Source organism: Brachyhypopomus gauderio, chromosome 14, assembly GCF_052324685.1.
Source record: "Brachyhypopomus gauderio isolate BG-103 chromosome 14, BGAUD_0.2, whole genome shotgun sequence".
Classification (NCBI taxonomy): domain Eukaryota; kingdom Metazoa; phylum Chordata; class Actinopteri; order Gymnotiformes; family Hypopomidae; genus Brachyhypopomus; species Brachyhypopomus gauderio.
In genome coordinates this window covers 12,752,780-12,776,512 of record NC_135224.1, presented here as the reverse complement: position 1 = coordinate 12,776,512, position 23,733 = coordinate 12,752,780, and the positions used below count along the sequence as shown (strand labels likewise).

General features: G+C 40.2%; 2 protein-coding genes across 6 annotated transcripts; one reads left to right on the top strand and one right to left on the bottom strand.

Annotated features, from left to right (window-relative positions):
• Positions 1–10,778: 10,778 nt before the first annotated feature.
• On the top strand, positions 10,779–17,948 carry LOC143475773 (G protein pathway suppressor 2-like). 2 transcript variants are annotated; one of them, XM_076973718.1, is made up of 11 exons: positions 10,779–10,958; positions 11,217–11,334; positions 11,507–11,616; positions 11,934–12,046; positions 12,213–12,292; positions 12,516–12,595; positions 12,860–13,022; positions 14,252–14,335; positions 14,498–14,574; positions 15,162–15,246; positions 15,494–17,948. In XM_076973718.1, exons 2-11 carry the CDS (start codon positions 11,241–11,243, stop codon positions 15,577–15,579), a joined length of 972 nt encoding a protein of 323 aa, XP_076829833.1. In that variant the 5' UTR covers positions 10,779–10,958; positions 11,217–11,240; the 3' UTR covers positions 15,580–17,948. The 2 variants fall into 2 exon arrangements, with proteins under 2 accessions (XP_076829833.1, XP_076829832.1); XM_076973717.1 differs by having other exon boundaries at positions 10,781–10,958; positions 15,151–15,246.
• On the bottom strand, positions 16,583–23,358 carry LOC143475776 (eukaryotic translation initiation factor 5A-1). 4 transcript variants are annotated; one of them, XM_076973722.1, is made up of 6 exons: positions 22,948–23,358; positions 21,274–21,448; positions 20,832–20,936; positions 20,466–20,597; positions 20,281–20,353; positions 16,583–19,122 (listed from the first exon to the last, which is right to left on the bottom strand). In XM_076973722.1, exons 2-5 carry the CDS (start codon positions 21,439–21,441, stop codon positions 20,291–20,293), a joined length of 468 nt encoding a protein of 155 aa, XP_076829837.1. In that variant the 5' UTR covers positions 21,442–21,448; positions 22,948–23,358; the 3' UTR covers positions 16,583–19,122; positions 20,281–20,290. The 4 variants fall into 4 exon arrangements, with proteins under 4 accessions (XP_076829837.1, XP_076829836.1, XP_076829839.1 ...); XM_076973721.1 differs by having other exon boundaries at positions 16,583–19,042; positions 22,948–23,355; XM_076973724.1 differs by lacking the exon at positions 22,948–23,358 and adding an exon at positions 22,177–22,846 and having other exon boundaries at positions 16,583–19,042.
• Between the last annotated feature and the right edge of the window lie 375 nt (positions 23,359–23,733).

Here is a 23,733-nt window from a genome sequence, read left to right as displayed (position 1 = left end):
CTAATTCATCCCCAAGGTTTTCTATCGGGTTGAGGTCAGGACTCTGCAGGCCAGCCAAGTTCATCCACACCAGATTCTGCCATCCATGTATTTATGGATCTTGCTTTGTGCACAGCCATGTTGGAAGAGGAAGGGACCAGCTCCAAACTGTTCCCACAAAGTTGGGAGCATAAAATTGCCCAAAATGTCTTGGTATACTGAAGCATTCAGTGTTTCACTGGATCTAATGGACGAAGCCCAGATCCTGAAAAACAACCCCACACCATAATCCACCAAAACATTTCACTTGACACAATGCAGTCAGACAAGTACCGTTCTCCTGGCAACTACCAAACCCAGACTCATCCATCAGATTGCTAGATGGAGAAGTGCGATTTGTCACTCCAGAGAACACGCCTCCACTGCTCTAGAGTCCAGTGGCAGCAAGCTTTACTCCACTACATCCAACGCTTTGCATTGCACTTGGTGAAGCTTTGATGTCTGTAGTGATTGAATCTGCATAAAGTTGATGACCTCTTCACACTATACACTTCAGCATACGCTGACCCCGCTCCATCAGTTTATGTGGTCTATCACTTCGTGGCTAAGTTGCTAACATTCCCAAACACTTCCATTTTTTTATAATACAGTTGCCTGTGGAATATTTAGGAGCGAGGAATTTCACAACTGGATTTGTTGCACAGGTAGCATTCTGTCACATTTCCACACTGGAACAAATGTCTGTATGCCTAGGTGCTTAATTTTATACACCTGTGGCCATGGAAGAGATTGGAACACCTGATTCCAATAATGTAGATGGGTGAGCTAATACTTTTGGCAATATAGTATATATATATATAGAGAACCTGAAGTAGCACAGTGCTTTTTTAAAATTTGGTTACATATAACACAGAATAGAGATGTTTGAGTTCACACTTATCAGACAGCAAAATGGCTTGTTTGACTCAGACTGGTCACTTTTTGTTTAATGAAGTCATTAGCTGCCTTGGTAGTATCTTTTAATATAATTTATTACTGCAAGAAATGTATCATCATTTTACTTGGTGAGAGAAAGTTATTGTAGGGAGGTCGCCGTGGAACATATATTTCACAGAAAATATGGAGATTGTTATTTTACAAGCTGTTCAGGTACTACAAGCTAGATTTGCATCCCTCTATCTCCTTATCTGTCATGCAGTATATACAGCTATTCATTCAGCTAAAAGAATGTGACTGGACTGCTGGCAAACTGCTTCGCAAATTTTCCACATTACCCCATATGGTAGTAACAGCAGCATCTAAGACATGAAGCTCTTGGTAGAGTTAAGTGAGAGCTGTGAATTACTGCACAGTACTGTTAGATATGGCAAGGCCATAGTCCATAGCACTTTATTGTCATCTTACCATAACAAAAATAATGAGTTTTCCTCTATTGCCAATTCAGTAATCCCATACTTCATGTTCTGTATCCAGATGTGATACCACAGAGAGAATTGTGTGTTCTCTGTTCACACTGGTGATATATACTCCAGTCTTGACGTGTGGATTGGCTTGGGCTAAAGGTTACCTGCGCCTTGGCCTTCAGGTTATGGCTCAGTACAGAGTCTGCTGTGCAGTCCTGAGGAGTGCACCAGTGGGTGAGCTGGCCCCAGACCAGAGTCAGATATGATGGCTATCTACAGATATGATGTGCACGTGCATATGTCCAAAAATTGTTATTTTAGCTTTGGTGGAGATCCAACAGGTGGTGTGAGTGAGGCAATAATAGTTTTCCTTCTTAATCAATCAGTTTTTAGATTTTAAATGCATTGTCCTGCAGGTTATTAGTTTTTTTAATCATTTACATTACATTTTCCAAAATAATATGTATATTTCAGTTGAATGTTGGTACATTTTAGAGTAATTTCTGCTTATTTTCAAAAACCGCTTCAGTAAAGTAAGAGTTTATCCACAGACAACCACAAATACTCTATGCGGTTTTCAGGCAAATGGGTTCATGGATGATGCAGTGAACATGGGGCTTCATTCTAAACAGCCAATGACCAATGCGAGAGTTCAGTTCTGCTTCTGGACTTCAGCTCTGCATTCATGCTGTGATTTCCGGATTTATGTATTTTTTTAGATTATGTCTCTCACAGCGGACCTGCACCTAAGATACATTTCAGACCTCCATGAATACTACGTGGGAGAACTTGCAATGTCACAGGGTGTTCAAATACTTATTTGCCTCCCTGGATTGCTTTTGACATTAAATAGAAAGAGTTAATATGACGTCGTGGAGCCTGGAAATCAGTGTGGTAAATTATCACCCGCCATTGGCAAAATGCGGGTAAGTTTATGAAGTGGTGGATACATATAATCAACCCACACGCCACGGTGGCGAGTAAACTATGTGCACAGGAGAGTCAGAGAGCATTCAATGTAGTAAGACAGCTGTCCTGTCAGGGGGCAGCAACAGTAGAAGAAGAACTGAACATAAATGTGATGGGCTCAATCCGAAATGGCATACTTAAACAGTACGCATTATTATTTTTCAATGCAGTATGTTCTCAACTGTTAAAGATGTACGTTCTTTCAGGTGGTATGCATACAACCTCAGATGTACTATGTCCACCATCTTACCTATGTCATGTGACATACAGTAAGACGTCACACGATCATAGTTAAATGCTCCAGTTGAATCATGGGATAGGACAGTGTGCTGCAATCGCATACTTCAAAATGCTATTTGGGTACTTTTTGCTCTCAGAAAAAGAGACTTGCCCTGAAGTCAAACTCAAGAAACAATCAGAGATTGAAGCTGAGAGTGTGCTATTAATTATGGCACTTTACTCCTCTATGGTGTCTCCAAGACTCCAGGTTAATATAGACCATTACACTAAAGAAGTTATTGGAGAGATACTGTTAGCAAAATGTAGCTCCTCTAAAATGTCTCAGATGTTCCCGTCAAGAAGTTGTTCAGCTGTTCTGTCTGATGAAAGTATTTGTACAGAAGAAACGCACAGCAGCATGTGTGAGTCCATCACCACACGCTTCATGAAACAGCCTGAAGTCAGCATGACAAATAAGCCTAAACATTTCCTGGCTGAGGTACATTGGGTGGTGAATGAGGTTTTCCCTGAGATTTCAAGTGCTGAAGTAAAACAGGAGGATGCAACAAATTTGCAGAATTCTATGCATGAGAGATGCTGAAGTAAAACAGGAGGATGCAATGAATTTGCAGAATTCTATACATGAGAGATGCTGAAGAGAGCTGACACATATGCACATATGCCTCCAGAAGATATAACTGCTGGTGTAACATGTTTCTCTGCTGAAAGCACAGAACTTTGCCCATCTCTGTTTGAAACTCCAGACTCAGCCATAAATCAATTATATGTCCGAAATGTCATGATGCAGACGTATTTTTAGTGGCGTCTCCTATGTCCTTGATCCTAGACGCCCTGGGCCACTAGCCAGCTTCACTTGGCCAGGCAGCTTCACCTGCTATCTCTGGCAGAAGCATGCCAGCCCCTAGCACAGGTGTTAAAGGCCTGCAAACAGAGCTCTCAAACACAGCTATAAACAGGGTTATAGGTGCTCTATTGAGCGAGACACTGGATTTTCTCAGTGCTAATAGCAAGGAAGGTCCGTCTCGCTGTTGTAGCTCGGATACATTAAATGACTGCTGTTCCATGGACCTGTGAAAGTGAAAATAAAGACTTCTGAGTTTTTCACAGTTAGGAAGTCATTGTTTGGGGGAGCCTAACACTTTAAAATTTAGGAAGAATGTCCCTCAGGTAATGAGATTTTTCTAAATAGTTTTTTTTTTTGGGGGGGGGGGGTGTTTTAAAAATATAATTCATGTCTAAATTATCTTCTATACCTGTCCTATTGATCTGAATCAACTCGACTCCTCAACTCCCCTCACAAAGTATGTGGGAAATTCTCAGTGGTTCTTGTGAGGTACAACAATACAGTAGTCCATCTCTATTTCTCGGTTTGATGGACTCACTGTTTTGTGTGATTTCAATAAACAAAAATGTAAAATAATTTTGGGAGAATTTTTGCTTTCGTGAAGTTTGAAATTCGTAGGGAATTTAATGCGTGGTAATGTGTATAAAGAATATCCCTGTTGGCCGCCATTACGGGATCAACAACTCCATGGTTCATTATATCAAGAAGGAGGAGAAAAATATCAGGAATACAGTAGCAGTGAATTTCAACAAGGGTGCAAATAATAATAATCTTCACATAATAAGACAATCATGAAGATGAAATCTGCATTAGCCTTGTGGATTTATTGCCATAAAACAATATTTCCTTGGGTACGAACACCATCTGAACTAAGGCCAAGCAACTGTATGATTGTCTGGCAGTAAAAAGCGAGGATCAGGCTGCTAATGGAAATGAAGAGGAGGATGACATCAACAATGATGATGCTCAAGCAGGACCTTCAAGTGCTTCTACAACCAGATCAATCACATTCAGTGCCAGCAAGGGCTGGATTGATACATTTCAGAAACACTTTGGGCTTTGCGTTTCCCTTCATGAAGAGGCTGCCTCAGAGCTGAGGATCCATTCAAAGACATTATGTGCCTGAATAAGTTTTCAGTTTGGATGAACCTGGCTTGTTTTGGAAAAGGATGTCTCTAGCACTTTTATCATGAAGGACAAAGCCAAAGCCCATGGTTTTTTAAGGCACAAAAACATAGGGTCACTTTGATCATGTGTGGAAATGCTACAACATTTATGATAAATCCAGGGCTTATTTATAAGTAAAAAAAAAACTCCAAGGGCCCTAAAAATCAAACATAAAAATGTGTTGCCTGTCTACTGGATGCATAACCCAAAGGCTTGGATCATGGAAATCCTCATGACAGACTGGTTTCATCAGTGCTTTATCCCAGAGGTTAAGGTTTATCTGGCAGAGAAAGGCCAACGTGCTTTTGTTAATGGACAATGCTGGAGGCCATGCTGTAAATATTGAGCATGATGGGGTCCAGGTAGAGTTTTGCCACCAAACACCACAGCGCATATTCAACCGATGGATCAAGGCGTTATTTGAACTTTTAAGGCACTTTATAGCTACAATAAATTGCCTGCAAAACCTCATTAAAACAATGGACTTGGATGAAGACATTTCACTAAAGGTGTACTGGCGTGACTACACAATTGCATCGTGTCTGAAAAATATTCAGAATGCCATAAAGGAGATGTAAACAGAGACTTTAAATATCTGCTGGGAAAATTTGTGGCTGGAAGTGGTGCACGATTACAAGGGATTCTCTCCTGACGAAATTCAACTGCAGTCATTAAGGCTATGAGACTGGCAAAAATACTGGGTGGAGAGAGCTTTAGTGGCGTTAATTGACATGCACACTCAACCATGGAAGAAGACCTGGAGGAGCTGAGTCAGTAAGTGAAGAGGAGGAACAGAAGGAGGTTGGCCTAACACTTGATCGTCTTGCAACCTTGGTCAGAAAGGTTCAAGAAATTCAGCAATTGGCTGAAGAATGGGATCCCAGCGTGGTTTGTTCTTTGCAGTGCCACGTTAGCGTACAAAATAATTTTCACTCACAAAAAGAAGCAGCGCCAGCAACTCACCATAACTATGTTCATATCTCGAATGAAGATATCTGTTATGCTAACGCCTCCAGCAGAAGACGTCATGTCCGAGGTCGCATCAGAAGCATCGCACCCGATGAAGTAACTGAAGTGGCGCCTTCAGACGCGCTGTAATGCTCTTCTTGGCTGTGCAGTACATAAATTATCTCATCTAGTTTTAAGAGTCTAAAACATTTTTTATGAACATTACAGTAGGCTATACACTTTAAAAATGTACAGTTCATGCACAGTATGGTAAAAGTTATTAAGGAAGTGGGAAATGGTTATGTATAAGAGTGTGGGAAGGGTTTATAAAGCCTTAAACTAATGCGTTCCCACTTCGCGGAAATTTCACTATTTGCGAGTGTATCCCCAGATATAAATTAGTAATGGATGGGTTTGTCTACAAACAAATACAGAACAAAGAAGAAATTAATACAACCAATATCATTAAAACCCATGAAAGCACAAGAAAAGGACGAGACTCGCATTCCTTCATCACCAGAAGGAAGATTCCCATGACACCTGGACGACGTTTAATAACGAGCCACTCGTGATGGAAATTCCCTCCTACTTCCAGAAGAGTTCAGAGGACGAAGAAAACACCCAAAATCCAACTCGTGAGAGTCTAACAGCTGGACGTAATTTATTTAAAAAAAACAGTTATTTGAACTGTAGACCAAGTTTTATTAAAGAATTTCTCAATGTTTTGTATTCAACTTCGTTTAGATAATCACTTTGTTCATACAAAGTTCTCTTCACTGTGCATACAACCTCCTCATTTCTTTATTAACACAATTAATTTAGTCTTCCCCAGGCCCACACACGCCATAACTTAATTTTTTAGTTATTGATCCAGCGCCATTACCCTTTGTTTTGACCAGGTTAGAATAAACCAGCTGAGCTCATTAACATACAGCCGCTGCTCTACTGTTTGAAATCGGCGCCATTTTAGTTGCTTTGTTCCCCATAGGAGAACCGAGATCACAAATCCCGCCTCCTCAAGCAAGTAGTGATGGAAAAACGAGGCTTCATGAACCAATGGAGCTCAATGGTTCATTACCCGAAGCTTCGTTGACTCGTTCTCACTAGTGCCACCTGCTGTGCAAAAGGATATATGACCTACTCGATTCATCCCGAGTCAGAGTACCATTTTTGTATGGGAGGTATTTCCTGCCAATAATAAAACTAAAATGAAAACACTAAAATGAAAATGAAAATACCGTTTTGCCATTTCTTTTTCCATACATGTGTGAAAATATTATGACAAAATTAAAAATAAAATGAAATCACTTAATTTGCAATTTAATTTTTCACTCGAGCACGGGTCATATGTGACAAATATAAAATGAAAATTAAAAAGGAGGATTGGCGCTACCTGCTGGTGATTTTCTTTTTCATTTTCCACTTTTCATTTTCTTTTTCCACTTTTCATTTTCGTTTTCAACTTCACCAGCATGCAAATACATGTAAATGAACAGTAGGCGGAGCTACAACTACAGTACCTCCCGTGAAATCCAGAGAGGGCAGCACACAGCGACATGGCTGACGTTTTACTAGAAACGGCAAATGAGATTGTGAGGTTGGCGAATTGCCAGATTATATATTGCTTAGATGTGAAGTAATCTTGCAGGTTAATAGTGTTGTATGTCGGAATATATGTGAAGTGGTAGAACGCTTAGGGTCTGGAACCATTTCACCTGTGTGCTTAACTACTCAATATGCCATGTTTCCAGTTAGATTTGAGGTATAAAATTATGTAGGGTCAGGCTAAAATCAGGTTTCTCTTAGGGAGCGACCTGTTCTTTATGATTCATTTGTTATTTATCTGGTCCACTATAAATAAGGCCTTCAATAAGCCTCTGAACCTTCCCCTGTAAATTCCTTCACTGCTCAATATACCATGTTGTGTGCTTGTATATCTTCTTCCGATTGATTTGTGTTCTAGAACAGCATTTCTGTGTTTTTAGTTTTCAAATCTAAGAATATGTTTCCTTACGTTAGAAATGCTGACGAATTCCATAATCATGTACAAATTACATACAATTGTAACGACTTGAAATATAAACCATTTTACAAAAAGGAATGCTTTCCTTATATTTTAATATTTTTTTTCTACATTCACAAAATCAGTATGGGAAACAATAACCTCTTAATGTATGCTCCTAGCCTCCTATGCTCGTTTGTTTAATCTATCTCTTTTAAACAAAGTGTGCAGTAAACACGCATCGTGAACCGAATAAGGAGCTGCGAATAAGTAGCCAAACGAATCTGAAACTGCGAATAAGTAACCAACTTCAGCGTTGTATCTGCGGCAACGTCCAACCTAGGCCGACCTCGCACTGGGCGGTTTTCCATGGTCCCCGATCCAGACCCTAAGCGTTCTACCACTTCACATATATTCCGACATACAACACTATTAACCTGCAAGATTACTTCACATCTAAGCAATATATAATCTGGCAATTCGCCAACCTCACAATCTCATTTGCCGTTTCTAGTAAAACGTCAGCCATGTCGCTGTGTGCTGCCCTCTCTGGATTTCACGGGAGGTACTGTAGTTGTAGCTCCGCCTACTGTTCATTTACATGTATTTGCATGCTGGTGAAGTTGAAAACGAAAATGAAAAGTGGAAAAAGAAAATGAAAAGTGGAAAATGAAAAAGAAAATCACCAGCAGGTAGCGCCAATCCTCCTTTTTAATTTTCATTTTATATTTGTCACATATGACCCGTGCTCGAGTGAAAAATTAAATTGCAAATTAAGTGATTTCATTTTATTTTTAATTTTGTCATAATATTTTCACACATGTATGGAAAAAGAAATGGCAAAACGGTATTTTCATTTTCATTTTAGTGTTTTCATTTTAGTTTTATTATTGGCAGGAAATACCTCCCATATTTTTGCCACGTCCCAATGAATATAAAAGTGTTTTTTTTACATGGAAATATTATTATTTGAGTGATATGATGTTGAACACGTAAAATAAATATTTAAAATAAATGCTTATGGAACTGAAAGTTAGGAACCTGCAACAGGTTCAAATATAATTACATTTTATTTAAAAAATAAGCTTTTTAACAATGGCTCCAGATTCCCGATTAATGGCTCCCGATTCAGTAAACCATCAGGATACTTTTCGCTTACTGTTTAATTCAACTACTCTTTATTGCGTACTGCTTTCACGTACCGCAATCTGTAATCACAGCAACAAAAGTAAGTAATAATAGCGACATAAACACGAAGTATTTTTTTCTTTAACTGTCGCGCATAGAGCCAGTCTGAGGTTTCAGGTCAAGTCTGAAGTAGCTTTCTAGGCGCCAAATACGACTTTGACTCGAGTCACACACACATTTTAACACTTTAATTTTGCTTAAGGTTTTAATAACCACCTTGTTTTGATACTGTAGTTTTTTGCATACTTTTTTGGCATCCTTTTCCATCTCGCTTGCCACTGCTAATCACTGCCGCTCTGGACCTGACTTGATGGAATCACCACCGCTAATCAGTAGGCCCGACTGTGCCATTGAACCTCAAATTTATGATAATGCTAGTTATGTGATGGCATACATTCATTTCATGCAGTAGCATCAAGAGGAAATGCATGTTTCAGTGAGGTATCCTAGTAATCATGTTTTAAAATAATCTAAAATGAATTTCTTTACATCGCTTTAAAGAAAAGCTTTTCTCTAAAAGCTCTTTTTTTTCTAAAGCTTTTTTCTTTTTTCTTTACATGCACATTTCATTTCATTTCTTTACTAAAGTTGTAATGAGTGGCTTGCAATGTCAGTTAATGGCCACCAGTGGGAGGCCATGAGCAGGAAGCTGATCAGGGTTCATTACTCTGATCTCCATCAGATGTGATCCCATATAATATTGTCTTGTGTCATATCTTGAGCCAATCAAACTAGTTCTACAGTTTCTAAATTTCGTGTTAAAATGTTTGATTTGCTTGGATTCAGAATTCAAAACTGAAAGGATTCTTTAACTCCTCAAAGCATGCAACAACCTTCTTGCACATTTTGTTGTTCTTTTACCACAAAACACATGCTTAATGATGGTTTCTTTAGCATGTTGATGGATATCTTGGACAATATCTTCCTTGGAAATCACAACAAAATTCACCACACTTTGACCTACACCTGCTGCCTTCAGATCAGCAATTACTGATGCCAAAAGACAAAACTATCTGCCAAAGACAACTCAGACTCTACATTTTCAGTTGACACTTCAACTTTTTTGTATTGGTACAGGTACTTTCAGGATTTGAAAAATAACCAAAACCTTCTACAAAAACGAATTAACTGCTTCTTTAGCACTTGTTAAGATGTTTTCTAAACTAGAAAAGGTACCAAAAGAATGTGAACGTCCCACTTGGCCACATTTAAGATGAAGAGTTTTGGCTGTACAGTCCATGAATCACTTGTGCAAAGAAAACACCTCATAGTTTCACTTCAGCAATTCACTAATATATCATTCTTGCTCTTGACTCAGCAACTCTGGGTGTCTCCTTTGTTTTCCCTATGTCAGTACTGCAGATGATTGCACAAAAATAAAAACATTTTTCAGGAAAGAACTATACGATATGCCAAAGACTAAATGGGTCTTGAGGAGCTAATTAATAAATGCTCCCACTGATCCCGTTGCCTTGCATGGGAGTGCATGCTTGTCAATCACAATGAAGTAGAAGTGAATGTTGCTTTTAGTGGATCCCAGGGACGAGAAGGTAGGGCTGACTGCTGTCAGTGATGCTGTGCAGATGCTGCTGCTAGTTGCAACTAACAAAAGATATTCAGTCTAAGTATTTTGTGACTAACCTCTGACAACCCTTATATTTACATTATGGTTTTTTAGACTGAATTTATATTGCAGTTGTCTGCATGTTTTGTCACAGTTGATGTGAGCACCAGTTTCCCCCTAAGTATCTTCTCATTATGAATTGAAAGATGCTTATTTTAATTGATTTTTAACATGTAATTATTTCCTCAATTATATTACTGCATTACAAAAATTTCTCAAAGCTATATTAATATTTAATTAATTTATTATTTATTTAGTAATTTATCACATTATGGACATATACCACTTAACACTTTTTCTGAGGACAAACATCGCCTTCATGTACTCTTCATGTAATACTTTTACATTTTACATTTTGCATTAACGTAACAAATATAAATAGGCCTTTTATTTTGTCGACATTAAACCGGAACAGGAAAAAGCACTTTCAATTGAAAGGGGAAGTAATTGAACACATTCTTAAACAAACCATAAGTTGCAGCGACAAAGCTAAAGTAGAGCTAAATAACTACCTAATTCAAACGTATGCTTTTGATGAAGGGATAAAACACATTTACAGGCACCCTACCTCCTGGATTTGAGAAGAAACTGAAAGTGAGTTCATTTCCAACAAACGAAATCTAAACTACGAGGAAGAAAATCTAGCTAGATTGAAGTAGCTAGCTAATGTCAGTTAGCTGTGTAATGTTTAGCTAGTTAGGTTAGCTTACGCACTCTAGCTAATATAGGAATGTATTTCTTGGACTTGATGATTACTGGAAAAAATAACCAAAACGTGGCCGAGTGTTTACGCCAAATAATTGTCTTGGCTGGGAAGTGGCTAGCTAGATAACGAAATTCTTTGGTCCGTAGCTGGCACCGCCACTAGCCGTCACTATGCCTGCTCTACTGGAGAGACCGAAGCTGTCCAACGCTATGGCCAGAGCCCTGCACAAGCACATCATGAGGGAGAGGGAACGGAAAAGACAAGGTAATGCTGTATCTAGGCTTACATTAAAATCATTAAATATAGTTTTAATGAACGTGTACGTATCCCTTTCCTTTATAACGAAGTTATTAAATCGCTGTTCCTAAAATGCAAAAGTACGTAAAATAAAAATGAATATTTTCAGTTAAACCTTCTGTTTTTGTCGTGTATTTAGAGGAGGAAGAAGTGGACAAAATGATGGAGCAGAAAATGAGAGAAGAGGAAGAGAGGAAAAGAACAAAAGAGATGGAAGAAAGAATGTCCTTGGAAGAAACTAAAGAGCAGGTGGGGGGAATCCGTTTGCCACAGCGTTGCAAATTACTGGGTGTTTTATGTGCCTCTCTTCAAATCTACATGATTATCTTGGACGTCGATTAAAAATGTGAATGTCTTCCTTCATTTAAGTGGTAATCATATTCATTAAAGGTTTCATTATGCAGTTCTCTTGATTGTAGGTTGTCTGCCTGTCACAGTGAACCTAATTTTGAACCAAGTGTTGCTTAATTAAAATTTTATTTTACTTTGTTTTTTTACCGGTTTACTAGAGAACAGAACACAGATTTGGGTGTAGTGTAGGGTGACATTTTAGCACTACCTCACAGGTTCAGAAGATGGGGGAGAAATTGCAGGGTTTGCAGGAGGAAAAACATCAACTCTTTCTGCAGCTTAAAAAAGTTCTTCATGAAGAGGAGAAGAGACGAAGAAAAGAGCAGAGGTACCCATAAAGGACCCTTTTTGTATTAGATTTTGCAGTAGTAGTAGTATTAATGGCACCACAGTTTTAGCCTTATGGTGGTGGATTTTCCAGCATGGTGTTAACCTTGGGCTCCTTCTTGCTGTTTGCTGGCTTCCTTTCCTCCTTCATTCCCTGTAATCTGCAGTGACATTACAACACTGACCTCAGCCAGTTACCAGCCCAGCATACCGCTGCACTCAGGGCAGCACCTGCTCAGCCTACAGGGTGAGTTCTTCTGTTACTTCTCCTAATAAGAACGAGACCACCTGATCAGATTATTGTAAAGGAAAAATCCACTTAAAAGGTGACCTCCATCAAACAAAGGCTTTGCTGGATTTTATACCCGAGTGTTGGCATTGTGAGTTCCCTCATGTGCAGAGTCTAGAGTGTCTGAGCATTAATGTTGTGTGTGTGTGTGTGTGTGTGTGTGTGTGTGTCCATCTTTCAGGTAGTCCAGTGAGTCATAGTAGACCTGCAGGTCTGTTGGCAGAGCGTGGTAAACAGTTGTTTCAAACACCTGGCATCCCTGTGAGTCAGAGCTCTTTGTTGTCTGATAAGCTTACGGTAAAAGTATATGTACTTTCGTGTTTTTAAACCATCATTCGATGAGGTTCTAACATTAATGTCATTAAGCAGCTCTCTAAAAATACATGGATTCATGCGATTTTTATTATGCAAGATGGGTTTTAATGACCGTGAAGCGGAAGATGAGCAGGAATAAATCCCTGCTGTTCCGCGCACTCAGCCGGCGTTAATTGGAGTCTCCCCCTGACCAGTGGTTGTGTCCGTCAGGGCCGTCACTTCCCTGGGCAGCCGAGTTTCACTCCAGGCTCCTCCGAGCACGGGCAGTTCTCGGGCAGCCCTGCGGTACACGAGCCGTATGCCCAGCACCCCTCCAGCTATGGCCCAGCCGCAACCGTGCCCATCAGCTTCTCGGGCACCTCCCAGATTAGAGGTACGCGTTTGATGCTTTATCTTTTTTGCTTCCTGTGCCAGTCTGGTTCTCGTATTGTGAAATATATAAATTTTTTTGAGCAGTCTGCCCTGGAGGCCTGTTGGCCGTAAATGGTAAACGGTTGTCTTGCACGAAAACACATTGCTGTTTTGAATGTGCAGTTGACCATTTATGTTGATCATGTAGATTCAAGGGGAACGATGTGTGAACTACCACTGTGCTTCATGTCAGATGCTGCAACTTTAAAAGTAGCTTTTTCTTTATTTTTTTGTGAAATTAATTTTGTACAATTCTGCAGTTCAGATAACTGTCTAGAAAAGGTATGTCTAGAAAAGGTATGTAGGCTTATTTGTACTTTTCTACAAGCTCCTCCGGGCTGTAAAATGGTGAGTAGCTTCGGTCGTGAAGCAGCTGTAGCAGCAGTACAGTTTGGTCCGTGAGCTAAAACAGCTACACCATACAGCACATGCTGGTTTGGCTGGTCAGAAGAGGTGTGCCATTTGTACTGTTTAAAATAAACATATCTTAAGTCGGCTTCTTTTTTTTCGGTGTCACCTTATGTGGTAGTCCGATTGAAATGAGATTAGGGTGGAAGGTAGGGTCTGAATATGAAGACGGCCGCTGCACCCTCGAGGTGGAACCAGCATTTGAGCAAGGAGCCAACTACAGCCTCTTGCTTTGTTTACTGTTGGTAACTAAATAGCTGTTGGATGCTTGAAAATATTTCTGTACATAAGTAGCTAATGAAAACCATTAAATCAAAACTTTTTTGGTAATTGGCAGGCTTTTCAAGATGTTTGGTAGCCATAGTGTTTGATTGATTGGGCAGGTAATTTAAAGATTGGCCCAATGCCCAAGCTTTGTGTTGTTCATAACTTGCATGCTTGAAATATCTGCTTGGCTTCCCAATAGTGTAATCTCATGTGCACCAGAATTCATTTTCATGTCAACATCACTAAATTTGAGCTAGGATGTCTTCAGGCACACCAGGCTGTTTTTCTTAACTTGCCCCCAGGGTTTTTTTTTTATTCCTGAGTTTTTCTACTTTACTCTGAGAGACTTTAGGAATATTACCTTCACATTCAAACTCGTAAATTCATAAATTTGTGACACAAACTCACAGATAGCAGGAGAGGTCATTAGCAAAGATATATATTAACCTACATTCTGTTGAACCATCTAAAACCTGAGCCCCACTGTCCAGTCTGACTGTACCTACCTCTCCATAGGTGCCTCAGCTTTCCAGACAATGCCGTACCTGCCCCACCAGCCGCAGAGCTACGCCGTCCACAGCCACTTCACCTCCCAGCCAGGTAGGCACGAACGAACTCCATACATCCTGACCTTCTGTCCCTCAAGATACCTTGCATCATTGGCTTGTCTGTTCAGATCCGGTCTCTTATTGGCTGTCAGCACGTGTTGGGCCGTACTTTGTGTTGATGTTCTTCTCAGTTCTGTTCTGCTGATAACCACAGGGTTCCTCCCCAGTGCCAGCATCCCTCTCCAGAAGCAGCTAGAGCATGCCAATCAGCAGTCTGGCTTCACCGACTCGGTAAACGCATTTTATACAGGGTCTTGATACTGCTGTATTCCAACTCTCATCTAATCAGATGGTGGTGTCTGTTGTTGGGGGAGAAACTGTAAAGGGAAAGAGAGTGTCTTGAAAAAATGATTCGAAATAAGTGGAGTCTGAAAGGACTGATTCTTTGATTGTTGTGTTTAAAACATTTGTGTAAAACTCAAGAAGCTTTGGATTGCCTCTCCAGAGTGGGAGAGGTTTTTAAGAGAAAATACTTTTAACTTTTAAAATACATAAAAAAAAAACTTTTATATGCATAGATTATATTTCTAACACTCACTGCCCAAATGGTCAGTACTAATTTTGGAAATCTCTTAACACAGTAGCTCACTTACTGCATAATTCGGAACAGGCTTGTTTGGGGGCGCTCATGGGTAGCCATGCACTTTTGCAATGATGCAATTATTTTAAGTGACATTTGCCTTCTGGCTGTACTACCTGATGGGATGAATTTAATTTGATCCTGTTTAGATTTAACCTGTTCAACACCAGTGTAAACACAACGAATGTCAGTTTATAGGCGGTAACTCCCTCTCTTGTGTATGAAAGGGGGCTCTTAGGCCCATACACGCCCAGGCTCTGCACGTCAGTGCTACAGGACTACTGCCTACGCCTACAATGGCTGTCCAGATTCCCACGGCAAAGGTGAGGTCATTGACTATTGCTCATACTCCCCCCAAATTGCTAAGCACTTGTAATGCATTATTTATCAATTATTAAATCGCTCATTATATTCAGAACTGTTTCCTGTGCCTCTCCGCTTACCAGCCAGCTGAGATTTCTCCTTTTCCACATTGTCTTGGACATCCTTGCTCTAATTTTCAGTGTATAAATGTGTCTATGAATTTTACTCCTGCTGTTGGTGTTGAGGTAAAGTATTTGTTTTTCACAGGCCCCTTTTCAGGGCTCTCCTCAGCCAGCCTCCCGCCACGCCTTCCTCTCCCACCCTCAAGCTGCACAGAGATTCTACCACCATAGCAAGTAACCAAGGTCATGAACATGAAGACATGTAAAGATGCTGTAAATGTGCCGGAGGTTGCGTGCAACTTGGCCATACCGAAGCAAAGAGTGGTTATGCTTCAATGATGCGGTGTTCACCCAGTGGGCAGTGCGGTACTGGAAAACATTGTTTGGATATGGATGCACTCCAACATGCTGTCAATTAGAAACACTGATCCTTCTGTGGCATTAAAAAAGATGTGTAGCCAATGAACAATTTTACAATTTCAGACAAAAGACTGTACTTTAAAGTTATTACCAGTTTACATTGTACATCACGTATGCAGGAAGTGGTGACATGGCTACTACAAAATAGGTGGGGAGATAGACACCAGGGAACATTTCACATTTAGATGGATATTTTATTGCCCTTCTAAGGAAGTTCATGTTCTCTTTTTTTGCACAAAACAAAATTCTACAGTCAGAAATGCTGAATATCAGTTGCTGGATTTGCTTTACGTTGGTTGGGCTCTTTAATATCCATAGTATTTTTTTTATTTTTTACTACATTTTCATTGTGAAATTGCCCACATGTACAAGCTTCATTACTCAGTTTAACCAACTATACTAACATCTTGAGATTAGAAATGTCTTTCTGGAAGCAAGTTCCATTCTTATATACTTGCCATGGAAGGTTGTACCAAATCTTGGCAGTTTGGAGGGGCCCATTCCTCTATGGAGAACCAAAAGCAATTTTTGAAAATTCTTGAAACCTTTAGGTTTGCACTTATGGACTGCTGTAATATTAGCAGGTCTAACTTGGTTGAGTTTTATGAGTATAACATCCAGGGCACTTGCCCACGCACATCCCCATGGACCATTTTGGGTTTGTGTGTACTCTTGTAGGTTTGAGGTGCTCCTAACAAGTAAACCTGTGATCAGGACTAGAAGAAGCAATGAAACTTTATGTAAAATGTCCTGGTACATGTTCTAGATTATTCCCCTGCCCTAAACATCTGAGTCTTGATTTTTGCCAACCAAACAGCCCCAAACCATCAGTGACTGACAGGCCTATTCACGTATTACATATTTGATGTTTGGTTTTGGACTTTCCTAGTTTACAGGTATTTTATTACAAACATGCATATGACACATGGATGAAGCTTTGTTTGATTTCCTTGGTTGTTCTTGGAGGCTTTTTTAACATGGTCTCTACAAATAGCCAGTTATTGTGAACGTGGTAAACTGTTTCATTTTTAGACATTGTCAGCCTAAGATGTTCCTAAACACTATTTCTTGAATTGTGGCCGTCTTTGCATCCTTCACCATTTCACTTGGTCTGTGTGGAAAGAATTTATAACTTCCACTTTCTGACAAATTTGGAATTTGTCCAAATTAAGGGTTTATAACTATCATAACATCAGTTGATGTGTTAATTTGTCTTTTATGTCTTCACTACATCAGCAACCATCTGTTTGGACATGTAATCTCATTTCGCCATCTATGATCGATGGTTTTATATCCTACCTCAAAAGGAACTGGAAGAAGACTATAGTACATTTTCGTAATGCTGAGATTACTTAAGTCATTTAAATGTCCTTGTATATTTAAAGGATTCAGCTGATTGGTTTTATTTATGTCTCTTTGGTGTTACTTTAAATTGTATACATTTTTCAGGAGTATAAGCAGTTGGCATTTTTGCTTGTATTCATCAACCAATAATTCTGGACACCGATATCTTCTCTGAAACAAAAAAGGCAATTTTTGTGTTTTTTAATGAAGCTGAGGGCTCCTCTTGCTTTAATGTGTATTGTTCATCACAGTCATGGAACAAAAAGAGGCTTTGCTCATATAATATCAAAGGGAAGAGAAAGGGTTTTGACACAAAGTACAGATGTGAGTAAACTGTAAACTGTTCAACTCTTAATGGCCTGTTCAAAGTTACATTTGTTTGTAGATATAATCATCTGGAGAACAGCATACTTACTAAGATTATGATGATGTGATGAGATGTAAACTTCCAAGCCATTTTATTACCTAAACCTTCTAGGTGTACAGTTAAGAGTGTAATGCCAATCTGTTGCCATGTTTGTATTAGCCATCCTCCATTCCTGTGGTTCTCCAACCCATCACAGTTCCCAGTTTGCTACTACCAGGCATTTGGTGGAGTTGGTGGCTTTGTGTTGAGAGGTGGGACGGAGCCCAAATGTAGGCTGGCTGCCTCTTAAGGACCGGACTGAAGATTACTGCCTCAGCCTGTCCTTCTAGGACCTTTTCTCAACATTGGATCGCTATTAGCTGGATATGTTTGTGACCGGCTTCTCCCATCCCAGCAGTGATACTGACAAAAAAAAATAAGATCCCAGCAACAGTGCTGTGCCTATTCAGATTGTACCAGCAGAGCATGGTTAATGGTCCTCCACTCTATTGTTAATGGTACCGGGAATAGTCCACTACTTAATTTCTGGTCAGTAGTCATCCTGTGATCAGAAACTGAGCAGTGATTAACTGGGTTGAAGATGGCTGACCAACTGTGCATGTTAACAGATGGTAATTGAACACTTTCAGAATTTACCTACAAGTGTGCCTAATAAAATGGCCATTGAGTGTACAATGTGCATTGAATAGCCTAACATATTAAGAGCGAATCATGGCTTACTATGCTCTTATGGTAGAATTTTTCATACCGACATTTCATAGCAAGCTCCAGGTCCCCACGTGCCAAACCTTTAGAGCAAGGAATAAATATTTAAATAAGTACAATTCTGGAGACATGGTAAAATTATGATTATGTATATGAAGATCGTCCAGAAATATTTGAAACGGTACATTTTGAGACTTTAAATGGGAGTGAATACATCGGTCTACTTTGCGTGGGGACGGCACGCTCTGTCCTTGGTATTCTGGCAATTGTGAGGTAAGGACGTGAACTGATCGCCTGACTGATTGATGAAGACACCACAACCTATTACCTATGGCCCGTTCCTGTCTCTTACTGTCTGCAATACAAGCTGCCACACAACAGACGTGTAGCTATTTACTCGAAAACCCAATTTAAAGAGGTCAAGAATGCATGAAGGGTGGTCATTGGAACAGGCGAAAATGTTAAAGAAAAAAAAAAAGGAAAAAAATGACAATGTGGCACTCATGTTGGTATAATATATATATATGAGGGGGCAAACATCCCTCCACCATTACAGTGCCTATGGCTGACAGCCCATTTATCATGTAATCTTTCTTCTCTATTATATACATTCAAAATAATGATTAATGTATACTCAATGTATTTACAGAGATTTTGATCATTTGCAACAATTTCCAATTATTTATTATTTTTCTTCTAATTTTCCAACCCAAAGATGGGCTATAAAGTACATAAAGACAGAGGGGGGAGAGTTAAGAAATAAAGAATGAAAAATAAAGAGAAAAAAAAAGTGGGAGAATAGCATTGCTGAGGTGTAATTCTCTCCTTCTTTCCAGGTCCAGTGCATCTTGCCAATACCTGAGAGAAAGGGAGAAAGGGGAAGCAGAGGAAGAAGACGCAGGAGTAAGAATGAGTGAAAGAAAAGTGGCAGAATGCAACTGAAGCAAATGAAAGGGTAGACACAAGAATCGGATGCAAGGGAAAAATGTGTATTACAAAAGATAGGAAGAAGGGAAAATGGACAGAGTAAGTAGCTAGAAAATAGGCAGAAACTCACTTTGTCTGGACAATATGTATGCAAAAGGCAGAATTGGCACTAGGTATTATTTAAACATCATTGCAAAGGCATGGCTATAAAATATATATAATACAAAATCAAGAGCCTGAAACCGAGAGTCTAGAATAGCTGAACAGGTAGTTACCTGGGAATTTAGTTTTTGTAAAAGCCCATGTCTGCAAGCTTTCATTCATCAAATGGTTAAATTAAAAGAAAGTCAACACACCCTTACTTCCGGTGGCTACATGAATAGTTTTAACAGGCTAACAGCAAAATCACAATGTCCATTTTATGGGGTATTAGCTCCTATATAAGCTTTTAAGTGCTTTTATTTTTTTACAACTTAGGAGATTAACAGGAGAAAATGTAATACAGGTAGTACAAAATACAGTATAAAGTTTACCATGAAAACCTATGTACACTTCATTCATACATGAAGTCATGTACAGAACATGATTACAAAGGCTTTCTCAGTTTGTTGTGGTAGTGCAGTTGCCAGTGTGCAAACAGCAAACTGTCCCAGTCTTGCCTTAGATCTACACATCAGTTAATATTAAGTACAAAATATATCATGGAATTAATATGGGGAAAAACACACATATGGTCTGTCTGAAGTGACTTTATTTGTATAAATCAATTAGGGTTTTCTGTTCATTGAGAATCACTTCAGTCTTTGATCCATGATGGTCTATCAAGTTCACAACGTTCTAGTTTAATAACAGTATAGCAGCATTTTCCCAAGGGTTACAAAGCATGAACAAGCTAAAATAATTAACATATTACACATGTGCTTTGCACTTAGATCTGAGAGTCAGAAAGTGGTTTTATAATAGTTTTGAGCTAAACATAGTATTTTACTGAAACCAACATTGCCTCACATGAACACGATGACTGGAAAGAGTAGAATTCTTCCTTTTTTAAAAATGGTTGAATATAATGTAAACACTTTAAATGGTGCTTTGCTGTTGGCACACTAGCGTAGCACGGTCACTCTCAGCTAGCAGGTGAGCATGCACACACAGGTGAGAGCTCTGTATACCTGCCAGGTTTTATTTAGCCATGGCTTTGATGGCCACTGCAGCCTCCTCATTCATGGCAGACAGAACAGTGATCTGAAAACCACACCACAAAAGTGAAACCATTAGAACCGCAAGTTGTGTGATGTACTACAGTGACACAGTGTGGTATTAGAAGAGTTAGCAAACAAGAGTGAAGAGCCTTTACCAGGATCTCCTCGCCAGCATCAAACTTGCTCTCTATCTCCTTGCCCAAGTCTCCTTCAGGCATTTTTAAATCTTCTCTGACCTCACCACTGTCCTGAAGCAGAGACAGGTAGCCATCCTGGATACCAATCAACTGTTTATGGGAGTATTTTTAGAGAGAACACAGAAGACATTTTAATAAAATGTGTTTTTAAATCTGGACTTTATGCTTATGAGACTACAGCAATATGAAGTTTAATTCATTTCACTCAACCTCATTTCACCTTGAAACTTAGTGGCTTATCAGATAACGTGGAACATTATAGTGTAATCACGTGACCAAGTTGCTAGTGAGTCATATCTTACTTGAACTGGGAGACTTTCATACCTGATAATCCATTCGCTTGATATTAGGGACATCCATATTATGAGTTGAGGGACAGATATCCTCATACTTTTTGCCAGTGAAGATGTCAATTCCAACCATGTGGACCTTTCCGCCAAAAAAGTAAAAGGGTTTATACGTTCCTGTATATTCAAAAGATCATGAACCCTCACAGCCATTGTTTTCATAACAGCGTTACATTTATCAGAACGGTGTACAACTGCTAAATAATCAAAGACCCATATGGTATAATTTCTGCAAACTCTATATGTAGCTATTTTTCTATGTTCTGAATACCGATAGTATCTAGTACATTTGCTGGGATAGATTAATATTTTAGACTCGGGTGCACAATAGTGGAGCAACAACACTGAATTGACAGCTCTACTCTGCCCTTATGAAAACACACCTTAAACTTCACTCCCACACACCTAACTGCCCTCACCTTTGCGTGTCCGTGTTTGCCGGTCTTGGAAGTGGACATCTCCACGATCTTGCATGGTCGACTCTTCAGCACCACGAAGCCGTTCTTGCGCAGAGCGGAGCACTGCATGGGGTAAGTGGCGGAGGCCCCAGCATCACCTGTCGTGAAGTCCAAATCTGCATCCGCCATATTTGCCCTGGGGGGTGACAAGCATAAAATCTAACGCATCCCACGGTTTTCAGAGGATAAATAGCGTGCTGACATTGTACTGTTGGTAAAATATAGAAAAGTAGTATCTATGACGAGGTGAGGAACCATAATACTCGTCACTTAAAGAATAAACATCACCTTTTACATTTATTGTTTAATTAAATAAAACGGCTGTTACTTTAGAAATAAAATGCATGCTTGCTAGTTTGCAAGGGTGGGCTAAATTTGGTAACGAGAACATGGCACCTGTTTGCCACGCTGCTGTATACTTCTGGCAAACAAATGTAAAACTTTCAGCTTATTAACAATGGTACATTAGGTTGTGTTATTTGTGAATTACAAGTAAATAGTAATGGAATACAGCCGTTATGTGGTGTATTGCCGTGTTTGGTGGGGCGCACACGCTCACGTGGAGAGGCCTTCACGTCAACTCATGCTGTCTCCATGCAAGACATGCAAGTCACACATGGATCGACTTGGGCGAACACGCACTTTACGGTAGCACGTCTGTAAAACCGGTTAACACACTCGATCCCCTCACACGTAACGATAAAGTCCAAAGTTTGATATTGCGTGTCTCCTTAGATCCAGATAACTTTACAACCTCCCACATTCATACGGCAGCGCTAAGGCACCGGCGTCGACATGCTAATAGACATGAGCGATGCCCACTCTGCTCGAAGCATGCACGAGTACGATCAGGATATTTTATACCGTCACAATAACGAATAACGTCGTGCTGAACTTGCTCGGGCCACATTTCACAACGACGTGCTCGTTCTCTACTCGTGTTTTATTTATTGCGGCCTGCTATATCTGCGTTGACTGACCGCCCATGACAGCAGCGCCTCCGCCGCACACTGATCGGCGAACCGAGGCCGTGTGCGCGAGGAGCTATAACCACCATTGAGAGCTATAACCACCGTTAAGAGCTATAACCACCGTTAAGAGCTATAACCACCGTTAAGCAGGTGCAACTATAACACGGATCTAGATATATAGCCCGTTGTAACCATGCATGCATGTGTGAGCATGCAACTTCAGTCTGTGCATGCACAGCCACCACGAGGTTGTAGGGTTGGTGACTGCGCTAATGCACAGCGTCGATAAAGGGTCGAGTCATGATTCAAGTGATTCGATCTCTCTCCAGATATCACGTTTTAACTGGGCTACACGGACGGAGACATCTTTCCTGTGGAGCAGTTCCGTAAAGTTAAATCCAAGGCCTAGGGAAATTCTGTTGTCGTCATCCCAAATTTCCAATGCCACGAAATTAGCGCAAAACGTCGCTTAGTCGTGGATTACTTAAAAAAGAGAGGTACATCTTCGAAAGTTAGCCAACATTTCGTTGTTGCAAAAAATGAAACACACGTTCGTTTACGGTATTAAGAAATGTGGTAGATGAAGGTGCATTTGGGGGAGGACACAACTCTTAACGCGCGATCGCGCCCGTTATTTGAAAGGTTGCATTAGCTGGTCACTTACCTAGTTTACAACCTTTTCCACACTAGATGCTACGGGGCAATCCAACAACGGATCTGGATGGATGTCTCGGTTCCGTGTTACCCCTCCGTCTGGGTCGTCTAGCTTCTGTGTGGCTGCGCGGTGCCCCTGTTGTGCCTATTGAGTTAAATCAGCTCTCTGGACGCTGCCGTCATTCCAGGCGTTTCGGTTTCCCCCGGTTGCTTTTCTTCGCCGACGAGGCCACACGAGCAGGTCAGCGGCCGTCAAAAGGGTTAAACCCCAAACTCTCGCTTTCACGCTCGCTCGCTCACTCTTTCTACACACACACACTCATCCGCACCGAGTCAGCCACACATACCCACGAAATGAACCTCAGCAGTTTCCTTTCCACTGCGCATGCGCCCTCGCCCTTCGCTCTTGAGATTCTAGGGTGGGTGGGGGATACGCGGGGGGCGCAGGGAGCCTCGTCGTCTGATAGTCCGTTAGTGTGGATGGAAGACATGACCGTTATAAAATAATTATGAAATAAAATAATTCAGCGAGACATCGGTAGGGTTTTGGACAATCACTTAAGTTATTTTTGGGGTACACATGGCGATTTTCACAAGTGTGAGAAAGGACGCTTTCATTTCCTCCATTCATTCCTAAGAGTGCCCCCACTAATTTAGGGACGTAAGGATCAGCTAAATGAAATTCACCAAAGGTTGGCGTAGCTTGCTCTACAATTATTCATTTAGAAACATTCGCATTATACCTCATAACTTGCCTTCTCAACAATGGCCAGAGTTAATTTGCACGAAAAAAACA